General features: G+C 40.7%; 1 protein-coding gene and 1 long non-coding RNA gene across 2 annotated transcripts; one reads left to right on the plus strand and one right to left on the minus strand.

The window, feature by feature from the left end:
- Positions 1-6,039: 6,039 nt before the first annotated feature.
- LOC109369595 lies at positions 6,040-11,926 on the plus strand. The gene is made up of 4 exons (XR_002118825.1): positions 6,040-6,154; positions 8,633-8,722; positions 11,284-11,420; positions 11,527-11,926. It is a non-coding gene; the product is annotated as an uncharacterized LOC109369595 (long non-coding RNA).
- Positions 11,927-14,168: 2,242 nt separating this feature from the next.
- LOC104912779 (protein FAM81A-like) lies at positions 14,169-17,864 on the minus strand. Its single transcript, XM_010717283.3, has 3 exons — positions 17,667-17,864; positions 17,120-17,315; positions 14,169-16,716 (listed from the first exon to the last, which is right to left on the minus strand). Exons 1-3 carry the CDS (start codon positions 17,847-17,849, stop codon positions 16,577-16,579), a joined length of 519 nt encoding a protein of 172 aa, XP_010715585.1. The 5' UTR covers positions 17,850-17,864; the 3' UTR covers positions 14,169-16,576.
- Positions 17,865-18,844: the final 980 nt, after the last annotated feature.

Genomic DNA, 18,844 nt, shown 5'->3' on the forward strand with positions numbered 1-18,844 from the left:
GTCGTTGTGGAAAACGGCCCCGAGGGCAGCAAGTGACCCGGCCAGGAGAGTGCCTGTCCGGGCTGAGTGAAACAGTGGCAAGGAAACAGTGCGGGGCTCCTGGTGGGAATTCGACTTGCTGAGGTCTTGGAGAGGAAGGAGGTGGGCAAAGCGAAGTACTCTCCCGAAGCTCCCGTGGCTGCTCAATCCTCAGCAGAGGTGCAGAGCCGTGGGGTCAGGTATGCAATGGTTTGTCCATATACAGAAAAAACAACCTGTGCTTAGGAGTGCTGCGTTTAGCACTTGACAAACACGGAACCGAGTGAAATGATGCCAGAATTCCTGCCTGGTGTAGGTGCACCCTGCAAGCTGGAAAGCAGGCCCAGAAAATTCAGTGCATTTTGGTGATCATCAGTTTCCCCGTTTGCAACTGACATTTGTGACACTGTGTGTAGGCAATCAGTCCAAATCCCCGAGTCCCCTATCTTCAGCTGCTGCATTAAACCAAGATCCAGGCAGCTGCGTTCAAGGGAGGATGCCACTGAAGAGCCTCCCCTCTGCAAGAGATAACAAAATGCTTGTTCTTCCAGTCACCCAGCAAACAGCAGGTGATTAGCCCATGTTCATTCCTAGACTTTAAAGTCCAGGTAATTTGTTTGGTGATAAGCACTGATCTAACTTATGGAGGCACTGTTTAAATGTTTTTACATGTTGAGCTCAGGACCAGATGAACAGAGACAACCTGAGCACCGCAGCACATGCATGCGTTGGTCGTTCAGGCACTTAAATATGGCACAGTGGAACCATATCCCTTTGGAATGAGCCAACCTGAAAATCAGCAAGTGGTTTTATTTTAGTTTCAGGGCATTTTTTTTTCATTTGTTTGTTTGTTTGTTTGTTTGTTTTCTGTGTGATGTTGACCTTCCTGGAATAGCTAGCAAAGAGGAGGAATGTGTTGCTAGGAGCTCCGTGTTCCTGTCAAGTGTCATCCATTTGTAATGAAACCCTTACCTGGCAGTGCTTCGAGCACCTGGCTTTTACCTCTTCTTGTTTTGGAAGGGAACTCCCTTCCTCTTCCTCCTGTTATCCACTGCTGTTACGGCACGGATACCTCAGATTATTTCTAGGTGGACAGTCAACAGCAGAATTGTTCAGATAGCAAATTTGGAGAGGAAATGTACAGTTCAAGGCTGACCTCTGCTGTTGGCTCATTTTGCTCTGCACATTGTTTTGTTGACAGCCGCCTCTCCCGGCTGGTGAAGGCAGGATCACAGTGAAAGCACCGGGAAGCTTGCACAGCCCAAGGTCCTCAAGAGCCCTTCTCTTTAAGCCACATCAGCCTCCATCTCCAGACTTGCTTGCTCCAGACCTCTCCATCTCCTTGCTTCTTTGTTCCTTCTAGGCCACACAGCCCAGAGGAGGTGGACTTGCTGCCTCACAGAGCTGCTGTGGTTGGGCACCAGTGCTTCCAGGAGTGTCCGTATTGTACAGCAACTGGGAATGCAGAGTGGAAGTACTCAGAGCCATACTGCTAAGGTTGCCTCTTTCCTCCTCCAGCTCACTGGCCAGGAACTCATATTCAGAATGATGTCTTCTGAAATATTACTTGTTTAAAAATAGGAAATCTATTAGACTTTAGTAGGCTTGCATAAAATACTCAACAGTCTGTGGCCAGCAGAGGCTCTGTCCTCGGCCTCCAGCTCCTGCCAGAGATCGAGTCCCATTCCTCCCTAAGCTTTTAATTCTTCTTTGTGTTTGCACTATCTAGCCAGGTGATTTGGAGAGAGACATTACCTCTCCTCAGATAAAGCTTTTCTAGATGCAATGATGAGTGCAAATTCATCTCACAATTACAGGCTGTAAAAACTGCTATGGGACTGCCACCACTTCAGGGTGTTTGCCTGAATATGGACAAGCCCTTAATAGTTCATTTGCCATGCACGTTGGACATAATTATACAAGGCAACTGTGCATCTGTCTTGCTTGTGAATATTCAATATATTCGCAGAGACAACAATATGCACAGATCATACATCTTCACAGGAAGGTCAGGCATAAGAAAATGCTTGTGGTGATAGCATTTACCTAATGTCAGTGTGCTGCTTTTTGTTCCTTTATGTAGTAAGCAAAGAAGTGCGTGCATCTTGTGCAGAAGGCACACATCCTCACTCGGGTACTATTTCAGGAGTCTGAGTGAGGCACAAAGCAATCACAGAAACACACTGGCATTTTGAGTTTGTGACTATAGAAAAATAAGATATTTCTCGGTTTTATTTATAAGGCTGATCTAGGACATTGGTAAGTTAAAAGAACCAGGGACTGAAGCTCATTAAGAGTGACTCATGTGGTCATTACAAGATGTTGCAGTTGTCCAGGGATTGTAATATTCCCAGTGTGAGGAATAGCCTTGTTTTCTGTCTGCACTGGTTACAGGCAAGCATGCAAAAGCATACAGCTGCCTCATGTGATGGAAGATGGTAAGACAGCCCTGAGCTTTGGGTGGGAGAAGTGACCATCTCATACACAGTCTGAAAGCGCCTGCAGTGCTTTCTGACTTTGATCTAATTTTGTGAAATTGCGTGGGCCCAGGGCTTCCATGGGCAAAAAAATCTGCTTCTCCTTCTTTTAGGGAAGAAGGTAGATGAGGCAAGGATTTCAATTGGAACTTCCAGCAACTGTTAGATGAGACATGCCTACATTTATTTTAATGTTACTCAAATTAAACTAATTACCTCTTTCATTGTTGCCTTTATTTTTGGATTTTTGTGTAGTGTTAGTAAAGGAGCCTGATGTTATTAGTTACTCCCTCTTGTTTATTTTTCACAAGTAATAGTCTCAATGGTGGGGAATGTATCTGTGATGACTTTGATTTTCTTCTGTGCCTTGAAAAAATGGCCTGAATTCTTTGCCAAGATGTAGCAGATAGCTTTGGTGATGACTTATCCACTGAAGGACAAAGTAGTGCTTTGAAATCTGGTTATTTTTGTAATTGAACTTACTTTCTATACATCCAATCTCAAACAGAAGTTCATGAAGGTTATCTCTTACTAATTTCTTAGCTCCTGCAGCAATATGTCATTTCCAGAAAACAGCACATTCCCCAAATTGTTTTTTGGTTAGAAAGGATAAAAAAGGGGCACAAACTGTTCTGTTGTTAAAAACAACAGAGTGCTGCACCCCCACTTTGCAAAAAGCAACAACTGAGAGAGTTGCTGTAATTCATGTGCTCTTATGTGAAGAATAACAACTTGTAAAATTTGCCTAATGAATTTGTGTAACTAATGAGTGGTGCCCATGGCCATTTCTATAATGCCAACAGCTTCCAGATTTCATCCTCATCCCTCACTGCTGTTAGCATAGACATACATTAGAGCGTGAGTATAGCTATTAAACAGCAGTGGGAGCAACACTGATGAAATGTGTGAGAAGAAAACATAGACTCTTCTGGTAGCTGGAGCTAAGGCTGAGTAATACAGCTGCTCCTGCGTTGGAGGGGCAGGAGGCACACCGAGGGCTGCTGGGCTTTCTCAGCATTGCTACCCTACCCTGCTTTTTCCTGCTGAGAGCTCTCGCCGATTTTCATTTATGCCGTGCTTAGCACATTTCCACTTTGATTCTATAAAAGGAATGACTTGTTCCTCTCTGTTTCGCCTCTGCCATTTTCAGTCCCTTTGAGTCATTCTGCAGTCCCTGGGCTTGGCCCTCATTTCTCACTGACGCGGAGTTCACAGCTGCACACAGTCCCTCTGCCGTCCTTTTGCATGAGTGTGAACAACTGAAAGTTGGCAAAATTGATTTTCTTCACCCTGGTTAATTTTAAATAACTTCATAATGTAGGGTTCGCAGAAGCTAATTAAAGTTGACAAGAAATCTGCATGTTAGGCCTGCGGCTTTAACAGCTCCTCATCTAAAAGCATCTGAAAATCAACCTTATTTATCTTGTCCTAAAGCAACACGCTGCAAATTTCTCTTTGCTGAAAAAATTGCCATCTGGTAAAATTTAAATAACACGAATTCCACAAAAGAGGGTGGTTTTATCTACAAAGACCATACTAATGGGGCTTTGACCATAAAGCTAAGCTCTAATCCTTTCAAAGATGGAAATGCTTGAATAATGATATTTTTTCCAGACAGTAATGTTAAGTAATGTTGTACCAGAACTGGGAGCAAATTTGTTTAAACTGCAGCGATGTGGATGGGACAGGGGATAGGAAACAGACCAGTCTTGGGAAGTCACGTTTCTACAGATGGGGTTTCTAAAACAGAAAGTAATCCGCGTGTTCTCTTCTGCTAAAGAATGCTGACTTTTTCCTTTAGAACACTAAAGCTTATGTGTAGGTTTGTCACATAAATATGTTTTTAATAGGGCTGAGGGGAGAAAGAATTTCTTATTACTTCAGGTCTCTGCATTTTGTCTTGAAATGTATGGACTGCAAATTTGCATGTGTAGTTTGTATGTTGTAAAAAGCAGCATTTCCCAGTACTTTTCCAGCTTCTCCCACAAGTCTCAGAATCACCCTTAAAGTAAATCAGCCTGGTACATGTATGATGATTTTAATTAATCACTGCTGGAGGTGCAGTTGATATTCTTTAAGCATTTGAAACATCGTATCTCATATATACTATATATATCCTATATTATAAATGAGGTTGTGTCCTTTCTCTGTAATTGCATCCTTTGCAGCCCAGCACACTGCTGTCACCAGAAGCCTACAAAGGGACAAATGGCACAGCAGTTCACAGAGGCTGCAGCAGTGCTCGTCCCGCACAGCTCGGCGCAGCGGCTGCCTGCCATGCTGCAGTGCTAAGTGCTCATTGCCTCCAGCTGGGGACAGCTTCACCTCTTGCAAAGGAAGCATTCAGAGAATGGAAACTAAAAATGAGTAATTTCTATTTGGATCCTTCAGAGGCAGGGCGATTTTCAAAGGGCGATTCCTTATGGGACTCTAGGAGGAATTCTAGGAGCCACTTCCAGGTTGTTTTGCTGATGAGGACAGACCTCCGGCTGTGACAGTGGCTGATGAGCATCACCACCATTGCGTTTTCTTAAGCAATTAATGAATCTCAGCAATTACAGTCTGTTTTTCTGGTCATCCGGACAGTTGTTGGTCTGAAGATCAAGTGACAGCTTAGATAGTTATGTTTGCAGGATGGCAGGTTGTCACAGCACCCAAATTAGGACGTGTAACTAAAATAAAAATTCATTAGGTATCAGAAGACCACATTTAACTTTCTTCAATGGGAAAAGGAAGACCTCTAAGCAAAGCACATGCTTTCCTGAGCAGTTCCGGTGTCTGCTGTTGCCTGTTTACTGCCAGACTGAATCCTTTTCCCTGTCTTGGGCAGCTGCTTCATTCTGCCTGTCTACTTCTGCAGTCCCTTCTCTATCTTTTCATTATTTGTCTTAATTCATGTGCTAATACTTCTTGATGAAATGGCCTTGTACATGAATGCAGACATACCACAGGGAAAGAATGAGGGAAGCATAATTTAGCTGGGCTTTAGGTCAAGGGCACTGGGGGTGTGAGATAGACAGCGGGTGCTGCTGTATCACTGGGAGGAGCTGGAACTCCCTTATATATATGTTTTGATGGAAAATTCACAGCAAAAAATTCAAACCACTGAGTGTGGTCCATTTTATCTCAAAACAGAAATGAGGACCCAGGCACAGCGTGTCCAGAGCACTGAGGAAGATGAGGTGTGGGTTTGCTGTATTCAGAAGTGCAGACCATGTTTTTCTGAGTGGCCAGCACAGCGGAACCATGCTGTGGCTTCCCAAGCATGGCAAATAAAACAAGCAGAAAGGGCCTGCTGCCTCCCAGGGCTCTCAGAAACAGCCAGGCATGTAGGAGTAGTGGGTCCTTCTTCCAGCTGTACTTCTGCTGTTATTGCTTGTGACAACGTGTGAGACTTTTCCTACTCATTCCTGGTTTCAAAGGAGACTGGCCAGCCGGTCTACTCATCATACCACTCTGACTGCACAGCCAAGGACTGTCGGTGGGTGTAGTGAGCAGCATTCATCACAAAGCAGAAGAATGTACACAAGCAGTTCTGACTACTGAAAATGGAAGGGGGAAGGAAAGCCCACAGTGCTGGATATCGGCTCCCTGTGCTCAGCTCCAGCTGTTAGCCCCTTCCTGCAAAGGGAGGAGGCCTTGTGCCTCTGTTCTATCAGGTTGGGATTCTGGCTCATACATGGCTCACATAGCGTAAGGCTTATCAGTAGTCTGAGGGATTACTGGGGTGCGTTTTGTCGCGTACTGTCCCTGGAAAATAACTATACAACACAGCGTGCACTTGGAACGAGCCAGATGCAAGTAACAGAGCAGCCGATGTTTCTGAGCTGGCGAGAGGTGTGCGCAGTTTGGGGTGAGATCCCCTCAGAATCTGCTATCGACAGATTTCAGACGTTATGAACAAATCTATTCAAAAACTTCCTTCTAGTATGATGGAGAGGATGAAAAAAAATGGAAAAGAGGAGAATGGGGCCATGAGTTGGAGAAAGGAATAGCTTTGTTTCTTTTGGACATTTTAATTATGTTGAAGGTGTTTTTCAAGCTTGAATAAGCTTTCAGGTGTTTCCTATAGCACTAGGTTTGCAGAAGGAGTTTTAGACCACTAGCTGCCTTACTGAATAATTATAAGATACAAGATAATGACTAAAATGGATTAAAAACCTGACCTAAATTCATCTGCTGATTTGAACAACATAGTTCTTACGTTCAGAGGTAACCTTGCTTGACACAGCTCTGAGTCTCTTCCTCTGCATATCTTGCTGGCATGGATGCAAGAGGCCAAATCCATGGTTTTGTTAACAGTATTGGTACTGAATTTGACTAATTGATATATGATAAAAGGATAAGAAAAATTATCGTGGTTATCTGGAGCAGGGAAATATAGCAAGACATGTAAGAGAGCTTATGGAAAGCTTTCTGTTGTCATAGTTGAAGTTGATTTTTCAACAAGAGATGTTTGCATACCTGGAGTTTGTTTATTGAAACTGGGCCTTCAGAGAGTTGTCTGTTGTTACTACATCTAGGGAGCACATTCCAAAGTAAAGCAGTGCTCCTGCTGTTGCTAATTCATGTAACTGAATCTTTGTTTTTAATTGAAGCCCTTGCTCCTAATAAGTCCTCTGGGAGGCCTAAATAAAAATGCTGTGGATCTCTTTAACGGCTGCAATTCAAGGCTATCTTTGTCATGGTCAAGACTGTTACCCTGGATTCCTGCTTAATTATGAAGATAATGCAGCGTGGCAGGTCAGAGGCAATAATGGCATTGCTATTGCTAGGCTGCATGGACAGCTTATAAGTAGCTGAGATGGCTTGAATATTTTAATTTAATTTATCAATTTGCTGATGCATTGTCCGAGGGAGTGATATTTGTAACCTAGATTTCAATGTATTCACACGATGATGATCCATAGATAAAATACATTCATAATAGTACAGTTTTCAAAAGCACTACAATATGTATCATAGATTCTAAAGAGCTTCTGATCACCTGGGAGCTTAAGTCTTAAAGACAGCCAAAAAATTTATATGCCTAAGAGCAGGTTTTCTAAGCAGACAGCTGCATTTTATTCTTAGGAGTATGACTTTTAATAAATCACTTGAACATTTTTAAAAAAATTACAGTATTTCTTGCATTAATTCTAGTGTTTAAATATAGAGTAATGAACTCATTTGAATGGGTTGATTTGAAAGTTTTGAATATCAAAGCCCAGAAATCCCCAGATAAGCATGTTGCAAGATCACTATTCCCCCACACATCTCTTGTAAAATGGGGAATCAGCTGAACGTGTCTTATATAAGCTAAGTAAAGGTGTTAACTTACTGCTGAGTATTTTGGGGTATTGGGGTATTTTGTAACACAGGTCTGGTAACTACCTTGTCAGCATCATCTCCGTTTGGTTGGTTCACTCAGCAGCAGATTGGCAGTAATACATTTTTCCTTACCGTTGACCCAGTCTGAAGTTGAGTCCCTCCAGGAAATCATTCATTTCTCTAATGCATTCTGAGCTACCCTAGGTTTTCTGTGGCTCCTTTGTCTTCATATAGCAGTATCTTTGATTTATGAATTAGGTTGCCAAATTCAGCCCTAACTAGCAATGTAATTGTATCAGTTTTCTAGTTTTAGAAGGATGTTACAGGTTCAAGAAAGCAGCAGGATTTCTTTAAGGAGAATGAAATGTATTTGTTCTGTGAAGGTGGAGCTGCCCGGGTGATAAAGAGCAGGACACTGATAGGTTCCCACCTGAGGAAGACTGTCTTTCAGGGTTAAGGATGGTAAAGAGAGAGACACTTTATTAAGACCATTGACTCTATTAGAGCGGCAGCTTTTTTTATTTGTTTGTTTGTTTTAGTAACTGAATTGATATCTGCCTAGTTAATATAGCTTACCTTTAGGGGAAGGTTAGTTGAATTTTGGATGAGATTTTAATATGACATTTGCTTTGTTAAGAAAATGAACGCTTGTAGATGTGCTATTCTGTGATTTGTGTTGTTTTTTAATAAAGTCTGTAAGTTTGTAGAGCATCTTATTGTTGGTGCTAGCATGTGTTCAGGTTAATTATGTGACAAAGATACTTCTGGAATTCAGAAACTAGTGAGGGATTTTCAGATAACTTCCATTCATTTATTCTTTTCAATAGGGACTGCATAGCTCATGAGAAAAGCAGGAACGCAATAGATTGACTGATGCACATGAAACACAAAGCAAGATGAAAGAAGATGATAGGCAGGTAAGTTCTCAGTTTTCTCTTTGACCATCTTGCAAACTTGACATGTGATTCTGGAGAGCTTTCTTCTGGGAAAGTTCCACTGAATTCAAATAAGGTAAGATTTAAAGCTAGTATGGTGAAATACTCTATAGAGCTCTGCTTCTGGATTTCTTCTTTCCTGGGTCTGCAAGGCATAACTCCATCTTCTTAGTAGTGCCTTGAGCTATATAACTTAACTAAAGGATTAGGAGTTTAATAACTAACCTAATGAAAGGAGCCTGGGCTCATGGGAGGCTGCAGTACTAGCCATGCAAGGTTCCCAGTCTGAGTCAGGTGCCTATTATATTCCTTATGGAGAACTTGGAATGGGTTCTGTGAAGAGTGTTGTGTTGGGTATAGAGCCACTTAAGGCAAAAGGGCTAAGAAATACTGGGAATATGTATAGGGCTTAAATGTTGTTTTTCACTCTTCCTACCTCTACTGAAGGCATGTATGTTGTCTTTGTCTCATATACTTTACAGAAAATAAATCAGAATTCATTAGGGAAAATTAGAATGATTGTTCAAACTGATGGTTGTATTACTGGGAAACTGAGCCTTAATTACAAGGCATATTTACATATATAATGTAACCTCACCAATTGAAATATGTGGTGCCAATTCATCTAAGGGATACTTCTGTGAAAACCATGCTCACCTTGCATGAAGCTGCATGCTTGCTTAGATGCCATATGTACGCACATGCATGCAAGTTTCAGAATTAACCACTACATGTGTCTGTGAGTAGAGCACAAATAACGGTTGAATTTTTGTCATTTACAATTAATGTCTATGTGGCCTTGAGCTGAGAAGTTCCCTGAATGCCAAACCCTCTGCTCAGGCCCACTGTTCTAATGCACCTTAACTTGCTTCTCTAAATGCTTTTGTAGGGAAAGGCTCTTCTAAGATGAGCAGACTTGTCAATTTTCTTCATTTCTCCTTTATAACCTTTTGAATGATGATTAAAGTTTTTTATTTTCCAAAATCCTGCAGTTCTGGTTTTAATACCATAACATTTTGTTATCCTCACCAGATACGAAGTTACTACCTTGCTGTAGTGCAGATGGCTCCTCTCTTATTCCCTTTATTTGGAACCTACTTTGACTCCTCATGCGGTTCTCTATGAACACAATGAGGACTATTTCAGGGCCAGTGACAAGTAGGAAAAGCTCCTTAATTGTCATTAACTGTATGAGTTGTTTGTCCTCCGCTTGGGTTTAAGATCTTCTGTATCAAACCACTAACTTCATATTTATGGAGTTTTCCTAATAGTTATGCATGTCACGGGCGTTGGAGGGTCTGGTGCTTCAGACCCTCCAACAGACCCTCCCAGACTTTCACTGCAGGCTGCAGAGGGACTCGTGCTTAGCAAAGGCTCTGTATTTTTGCCTTGGTTAATGAATGTGTCCTAACAACTGCAGTCCACCAGACGTATTTTGACTTAGCAAAATAATGTGTTTGATTTCCCTAAGCGTTTCCTGCCTGCTCAGAGCCTTTCCAAAGCTGCCAATTCATGCAGATATGCAGCCTGCCTGCTTTGGCTTGACAAGAACAGCAGTGACATCAGGTGACAGTAGGGCCTTGAGGACAGAATGATGCTCAATTCCTTCCTCTCTTTTCCTCATTGTGTTTTGAATTTAATGTAGTGCTCGAGTCAGCACAGCCAGAGCAACTTAGTGAACATAAATAATCAATTTGCCACTAGATAGTTTACTGAAACAAAGAGCACAAAGATAAAAATTGTGGGCCCAAATGATCCCAAAATGGATTAGGAGATCTAGTGCCCCAGAGCAGTGTTCTGTCCTGTGATGTCAGTATTCCTGGCTCTTCCTCATCTTCCTTTATTCTGGATTAAAAATTAATACAAATTAACAGTGATAACATTATGTTATCCCTTTTTTTTTTGTCTTGTTAGTTTATGATAACTGGAAACCCCAAGTGTTACCTAGTGGTTGGGTTTGTTTGTTTTTGGGTTCTTTTTGCTGCTGATGTGACAAGATACCAGGAGACCATACCAGAGACCAACTATTACTTTTATTCTGCAGTGTGAAATGTTATACATGCAAAGAGGTAAGCAAGCAGCTTACTATATGCTGTGAGCTGCCACATTCAATTTAGTGAGATTAATCTCTGAAAGGAAAGCACATGTGTGGAATTGGGTCACAGTGCTTCACATATTCAAAACTATACAAAATACAAACTGGTCAGTTTTCCTCCATAAGATCTCTATGAACTGAATAGGGTTTATTAATTGTAGTAGTGAACGAGTTAGCATCCATCTATCTTTTAAGAACATGCCAGTAGCATAGAATATTTAACTTCTGTTGTTTTCAGCTACTTGCATTTTGAATGCTCTACTTTGTTATACCTTCTTAGAATGCCCTGGTTCATATATTACAAAAGGTGCTCGCAACATACTAGAATTGCAAATCTCAGGCTCAGGGAACAAGAAAGGAGTATGGGACTACGTAGGAATTAAATGTTATGTATGCAGATGTGTATATTGTAACATTTGTAGTTGTTGAACCCTTTAAATTTTTGCAGCAAATGGAGCATCCTCTGTAGCTGCCCACAGAAGGGCCAATGCAGCAACAGCACAGGCTGTGTAGTGATGGGGAGTCCCAGCTTCAGGATACTGCCTCACTACAAGGCTGCTCTGATTGTGTATATAGATGCCAGATGTGAGTACAGATTTATTATCTTAATGTGTTGTAGATGACTTCGTTTGTGGTGTTTTGGTTTAGGCCTCATCTCTTCATGTATTAATTTCCTGAAAACTTCCTTCAGGTCCCACATGGGCAGGAACAGGCAGATGCTGAGATGCTTTCAGTGCTTGAAACTACAGGAAAAGCCAGAGTGAAGTACTAAATCAGCTCAGTATAAATTGCTGTTGGAACTGTACAGGTTTGGCATCTTTTTCTCAGTCTCTGAAGGAGCCTCAAACTCCCTTCCTTGTTTTCATAAGCATTCTATCAAATGCAGCATACAGTGTTTGATTGTACAAGTTCTGCAGCCTAACCAAATCTGACTCTAGTCTGTCTTCAGCAAGTTGGCTAGGTTCCAGATGTCTCTCATGACTTTTCTATAGGCTTTCCGTGTTGTGGCAATTACAGCTTCGATTTTCTTCTTGAAACTAGATCTTGGTTTGGTGTGCATCACTGATGCTGCACTGAACTCAAAATTACTTTTTTTTCCTTCACTGATGTATGCCAGCAAAAGTTACAGCTCTCCCAAGTATTTTTGCACTGTTAAGGCTATTCCAATATTATTATATTGAGATTATCCTTGCATGGATTTCAGAGCAGCATTTTGCACTAGGCCCAGAGCATCATCTGCTAGCAACTGCTTGGATTACCCTGTGGTCCTCGTGCCAAAGCCCCTCTCAGGAGGGGAGGCAGTGCTGGGATAAGAACCTTGCGTGTCAGCAGCTGCTCCTGAAATGACCTGTTTGAAATGCATGTTGATCTTTGAGCTTTGTATGATTTTAAGGTCCTGTATTTGAGAAGAACTGCCAGTAAATTTCATCTGGTTTTACCTTACCTTTTAATGCAGTGTGTTGACTTAAGTTTTGCTGACAGAAATGATAGCAAAGGACCTTGGTTTCCACTTGCGTTCCTTGCACAGTCTAAAGGATCACACCAATCTCCCTCAGAATTCTACTTAATGAAAGGTCAGTCTTTACTGAAAATTTAAAAAAGACATTTGGAATTTTCTACAGTTGTCCAAATGAGTAATATTTTGTAAATTGAGGTGAGCCTGCAAGCTGTGGTATTATCAGGGATCATCCCAGTAAAGCCAGCACCTTCCTTTACTTGACAGGAGTAATGGTGACACCCAGTGGCCAGTTTAATAGAGGAGTTGCACTGAATTTCTTTGCGTTTATTTGAAATTGCCTCTAGATTTCTTATGCCGTAGAGAAGGTCACAGGAGAAACACCTTCCCTATGCGTAGGAGGACTTCATCCATTTTTCATGCCTCTTACTAGATACTTCTGTAATTGGAATGTGTGTCTTCTGAGCACTTTAATTTGAAGATAAGGAGAGCATTCTCTGTTGCTGACTGCCAACAAAGAAACATAGAAACTGAGACAAGTTTCAGTTTGACTTGGTGTAACATGAGTGTGCTGCTGTATGTTTTCTTTCACACTGTTCTTCTCTAATGTCAAAACTGTGTCCACTGAATTATATCACTTTTTGATTACTATCAATGATGTCAAACTGCACTACATAAACAACTGGGTGTTGAATTCAAGATTGTCTTTTTTAATTTTATTTGCATTGCTAACTTGCCTAATGAGTGTAAATAACACAATTATTCTGTCACTATTGACAGTTCGTTTTCCAGTAACTTCTGGATGGACAGTGCTGTAGTTTCACTATGGTATCACATGAGGAAGAGGCACGTACTCCAGTTAGAAAGATTTTTCGTGAGGTTACCCACTGATGCTTTGCCATGTCACTCAGACTGAATACTGTGGTCTGCAGACTGCAAGTGCTTAAAGCTTTGTGTGAGCTGAGGAGCTGACAAAACTAAAGTTTTTATCTCACGAGAGGAACTGGTCTGCTTTAGTCTAGCCCCTACAACTTTTGTAGCAGTGATGTTATGGAATAGGACATAGATAGCTGGTGGGTTCTGCAGCAGTAAATGTGAAGTCCCTCTGCTCAACAAGAATTCTTCCATTGATTGCGTATAGCACCAGTTCTTTTTGTTCTATTAGAAAGGGTTCTGCTTTGAATTTGCTTTGGTATTTGCGTTGATTTGGTTTCAATTTAAGAAAAGTCAGAACTGAATCCTATATATTCAAGCATGTTAGCAAATGCTCCCTAAAATGCAAATCAAAAGTACTGGCATCATTTGATCATTTTCTTCTATCCCACCTACACTTACAAATAATACCTCTTAGAGCTTTGAGATTTGTTGGCTCAATGTGTGCTCTACTTATACTTGCTTTCAGCTACACTATTATCAATATTTTTAAATGGTGACTTCTGAAAAATGGTGAAGAGAAAGGAAGAGGGAGAAAGTCATCTGATTTCAGAAACATTCTTGGAAATGCAGGTCTTGCATTTCAATCACAAAGATATTTCATCATTTAAAGTTGTACATTGCAGCAGTTCCTATCTGCTCTCTTAATCTCATGCTGCTGGAAGCTGTTATACTAATATGATATTTGGCTTTAGATTTATAGAACAGGGACATCCTACAATAGCATGGTTTGGAGTTGCAGACACCCCTGAAATTTCTGCTTTTGTAAACTCTTCCATAAGGTGAAGTTGGTCAGCCTAGAAGAATGTAGTTGTTTTACCTGCCTCCTGTGCTTTGTGTGCTCCAGAAAGGAGTGAGTGAGATATGAATTGCTGTCTGAGCTCAGGCAGTTTTTTGAGAGGGGAATTTTCCTTCAGGGACCAGAGGTGGACCTGCTGATCCAAATTCTCATGCTGGTTTGGAAGGGCTTAGCAGATCTTCGGGTTTCCTGGTTTTTCTTATTCTTTGTTTAAAAAGCCATGTATCCCCTAGGAAAAAATGTTGCACGCCTTTGTACCACCATTGAATTTATATTAAATGAAAGGCCAGAGGGGAGGAAAGATCTGCTTCACTGTATAATGAGTTTTGATATTGCTTAAGCTTTATAGTAAGCACAAATTGTGAAGACCCTCCAGTCTTATCCTGCAATTCAGGCAATAATGGCATCATAGCCAAGCATGTGGAACAAAAGCAATCTCCAGCATAACATATTTGAGTTCATCAAAGGAGCAGGAGTTAAGGAGTTTTCCCTGCAGGGTCATAGCGATTCAATATAACCTTGAATCACACAACATTTTATAAGAGAAACATTTTATTAAATTCATATATAACTGTTTATCTGTTTCCCTCTATGCTTTTTTTTTTTGTGTGTGTGTATTGTACAATACTCTCTAGAGTATTTGCAACTACAGAAGAAAAGGTGTTGAGTTTTTGTTCCATCGCTTCTTGCTTCTTCACACATTCAGGGTTTTTGTTAATTTTACAAAACACCAGAGATAGCATTGCCATTGCACCTGGCTAAATATTTAAGAATAGAGAAGAATACATGAAGAAAGAATTAATTTTTAGACAATTCCCAAGACACATCTGTGAGAATTGCACTGTCTTCCTTTAGTGAACAGGGCTTCCCTTTTAGCTGCCATCGTAAATATACTTCACAGTACATGGATGGTACAAAACAGGAATAACAGAGGCAGTGTGGTTATTGGAGAGCACTGGAAGTCAAAGTTGAAAGTATTTTAATGCAAAGATACCTGAAATTTTTGCAACTACATAGGAAGTGGATACAAATTTAGGCAGTAATCTTGTAAAGATTAGTGCATGTTTTCTTGATTTTTATTTTTTTTCCCACAATATACTGTCCCAGTGAAAGTAATGGGAATGTTTTTAGAGCCTTTATTTATTTTACTATGGTAAGTCTGTGGGCCATAAATTATTTTGTAGAAGTGGAGAAACACTTGCCACAGGTTGTCCAATTAAGAGTCTAGTTTTGCAGCATTAGCCAGAAAAATAATCAGTCTACAAAGACAGTGGAAAGACATCCTATCAATTTATACAAGTTAGCAGTAATGCTTGTATAAATTAATAGCATTTTTGTATATGAATTACTGTGACCTGTACAAGTTAATAGGATGCCAGATGAAGCCTTTTGTGAGTGCTTAATCCTACATGATTTGAAAAGATATGGGAAATGAAGTTGTGGCTGATAATATCAAATCAAAATATATATTTTCCCACATAGGTTAGCATTTTGTATGAGTGCTTATTTTCAGTGGGTTTTCTGTTATGGGAATGAAAATAGACCGTTATTATTTGGAAACAGCATGAACTCGATTACAAAATCAAACCTACTAAATTATTGAAGAGTTAGTTGTTGAACTTCACAGAAATGTCTAATCTGATCATAAACTGAATTTTATTTTACATCGCATTCTCCAGACTGTTAGATTATCACTTTCTTTTCTTCTCAAACCTTTCAAAGCTTTTATCAATAAAATGAAACAAGTCACAAGAACACATGCCCAAGTAAAAAATACCGTTATATAAATATTTTTGTCTCTTCTCAAGTCCACTTGGTTATTCATCTGAAAAGGTCACAATACTGAAGACCACAAGTTGTTTCTTACATTGTTCATGAATCATTTTTAGTCCACGACTACATTATATAATGCTATTTAGTTTACACACACGTGCGCACGCAGGATATTTGCACAACTAAACAAAAGGGGGTTTGAAAATTGGTCTGTCCAGTGCCAGTTCTGCCTCACAAGGAGTCAATGTCCTGTAATGATAGAGAAGGTCACTGCAAAAATGTCCATCAACTTCAAAGACAGTAATGTATATCAAGGTTGGGAGCCTTGCCAAACTGATACTACACGAGTGATATCAACTTGGTTTGGGTTTTTGTGTCTTTTTGTTTCTAAATAAAAAGGAAAAAAAAAAGCAGGGGTGCAGATGCTTATATATATATAAGCATATAATTGCCTGCTCAAGCCTACACAACTGGGGAGCACTGAAACGCTGTTAGCAAATTAGGTGCCAGCTTCACCAATATATTACTCCAGTTTTACAGTTGGTAATCTCCTGAGAGCAGCTAGAGTAGTGCAGTGGCAAGTGAGCACCTCAGCCCATAAAAGCTTCTTGTCAATTGGTCTATTAAAAGCTTGCATTTACCACTCAAAGTAAACATACAGACCTGTGCAACAGCAGCATGTCCTTCAGTACATGCATTTAATTTGGATTACAGACCGGAACAAGGCTATAGTCTGCCTATTCAGACAAGTAAGTGTTCATCTCAGTCAAAATCTTGCAGTCATGGTCCAGCCTCTCCCCACATTGGAACCTCCTGCTTCATTTGGTGGATCTGCTTTTGTAGTTCATCTCTGTCAAGTTTCATTTTTGCTTCTAGAACTTGCCGTAGAGATCCAATGCTCTCATAGATAGCTGCAAACCCTAATTGCAGATGAGAGATAAATTAGTTTGTAATCTAAAGCAGTAATAATATGGCATAGTTGATAACAGAATATTCTTCCTACCACAGTATTCAGTTTTCTCCTAGGAAGATGGCAAATGTTCTGAAGAAAAATAGGACTTTCGTTATGCTGGCAAACTAATGTCAAAATGCCCCTGATCACAGCCAAACTGTGCTAATGTAGGTTTGGGGGAAGCAATTCTAAGCTGATAAGATGTCACCTCTTGCTGCTGTGAGTTTCACACTTAGTGAAAATCCTCTTGAATGCCACAGATGCAGCCCAGTCTTTAAACTACTTTGGTACATGCACAGACATTTTGTACAATATTAAAGTTCAACATTACCACAATTTAGAATGAAGATCTTGTTTAATTATGGCCCTACCAGCATTAACTTCAGCTTTCATTTCTTTTATATCTTCATTAATCTCATTTTGAAGTTTGCCAATACGAATATTTATCTTTTCTTCAGACTGTTGTGTTTCATGTGCTTCCATGGTTATCTTCTGTATTTCTTCTATTTTGTTGATTTTCTCTGACATCTGGTTAAATTTCATCTCTATAGCTCTTTCACTCATTTCCTGGAGCCAGGGAAAATAATTTTAATGATTTAGCATGGATATTAAAATGAGTGGCCTTTCCCAGATATGCACCTTTTATTATGTGGAATTTACAGGTGCAACGAATTAAAATTTATTTCAGAAAGCATTTTAAAATGACTTGATAGAAGGCTAAAATACTGATGTACTGAAAGTGGTCAGATTTATTTCAAGACCCTCAGTCCATGGTGAATGTTACACTAGACATCAGTAAAAAGAGTTCTGCAAATGTTGGTGAGGTCTAAGAGTCTCATTCAAATAACATCCCTGTAACTCATAATGCTTTTGAACACTTCCTGAGAAGTATTACTGGGACATCTGGATGAAACTTACTGTGTTCTCCTTAAAAGTCAGTGAGAGTTGGTCAAGTTTTTGCACGAGCTCTTTTTCAATCCTCTCGCGTTCCTGTTCCAACCAGCTGCGTGCAGACACTATCTGGCTGCTGAGCTCTTCAATAGCATTTTTTAGTCTGAGAGCATAATGCAATTTAGGAGATGGTAAGAGCAGAGAAGTCATTCAGCAGTGTTATTTTTTTTTATGATAAGAAAAGATTTAATGCTTTGCATTCTCAACACTACGTTAAGGTAAATGTTCAAAGTTTACAGCTACTAAATTGGATAAGGCAACATTGTTTTGAAAATTAAAGAAGAAAACCACAACCAAATAGCAGTTATTTATATGAAACTTCACAACATTTTGATGTACGTTAGATGCAGATTCTTTGTAGCATTGAAAATGGAATGCAATCATCTTCATAGATCTCAAATCTGAACAAAGATCTGATGACCACTTATGTAACTGGCAGTGTCAGTTCATACAGCCCCACTTGCACTGCCCCATCTGCCTCACATTTACGCCATCCATTCAGGCACACTTGTTTTCCACTGAACATTTGCAATCTGGATCTGTTCTCCCATCTGGTTTGCAAATAGCCATGGTGCTGTAGCTGATGGGATGTCATGAGGTGGCAATCAGCAGGCAGGAGGAAAGGCTGAATGAGGCACAAGGACAGGAGCTGGTATCTGAGCTGCACATAGCCCTAGATAGAGCCCGGCAGTAACACAGTGACTTTTCTTTACTAATTTGAGTATTTGAGTTCTCTCTTTGGACTTAAAAGCAAGAGCACTCGGTGAGCTCAGTGCTGAGCTTCCACAGCTTTGGACTGCAGCGTTCACTGCTTTGCACGCTGGCAGAAAAGGTACTGGGACGCTTTTGCAAAAATATAGAACTGGTTTTTAATACAGTCCTGCCCGAATTCTTAGCTAGGGACCCAACTGGGTGTTCACAAGTGCCCAGCCACGTTAAGGGTGTAATTTCTACCGGGCAGATCAGCGTGCTTTTGTAAAACAGGCTGAGCACACGCATGTGTGCAGACAGGTAAATGCGGCTGTAGACCTGTTCCTTAGCGGAAGGCCGCACCACCCAGACTCGGAAAAGCGGGGCCCTCGCTTCCATCCCCCCGGCCCTGCCGACCTCCTCCCCCGCCTCCCGCGGCGGCCCCGCGCCTCGGC

The sequence above is a fragment of the Meleagris gallopavo genome, chromosome 12 (assembly GCF_000146605.3).
Source record: "Meleagris gallopavo isolate NT-WF06-2002-E0010 breed Aviagen turkey brand Nicholas breeding stock chromosome 12, Turkey_5.1, whole genome shotgun sequence".
Classification (NCBI taxonomy): domain Eukaryota; kingdom Metazoa; phylum Chordata; class Aves; order Galliformes; family Phasianidae; genus Meleagris; species Meleagris gallopavo.

Bases quoted from the DNA above. Each gene is read 5' to 3' on its own strand.
- LOC104912779 (XM_010717283.3), bottom strand. From the start codon at position 17,849: ATGACTTCTCTGCTCTTACCATCTCCTAAATTGCATTATGCTCTCAGA. The intron at 17,316-17,666 runs GTAAGTTTCATC...CCCTGGCTCCAG, and splicing joins TGACTTTTAAGGAGAACACA to GAAATGAGTGAAAGAGCTAT. The intron at 16,717-17,119 runs GTAGGGCCATAA...ATCTGCAATTAG, and splicing joins GAAAGCTGAAGTTAATGCTG to GGTTTGCAGCTATCTATGAG.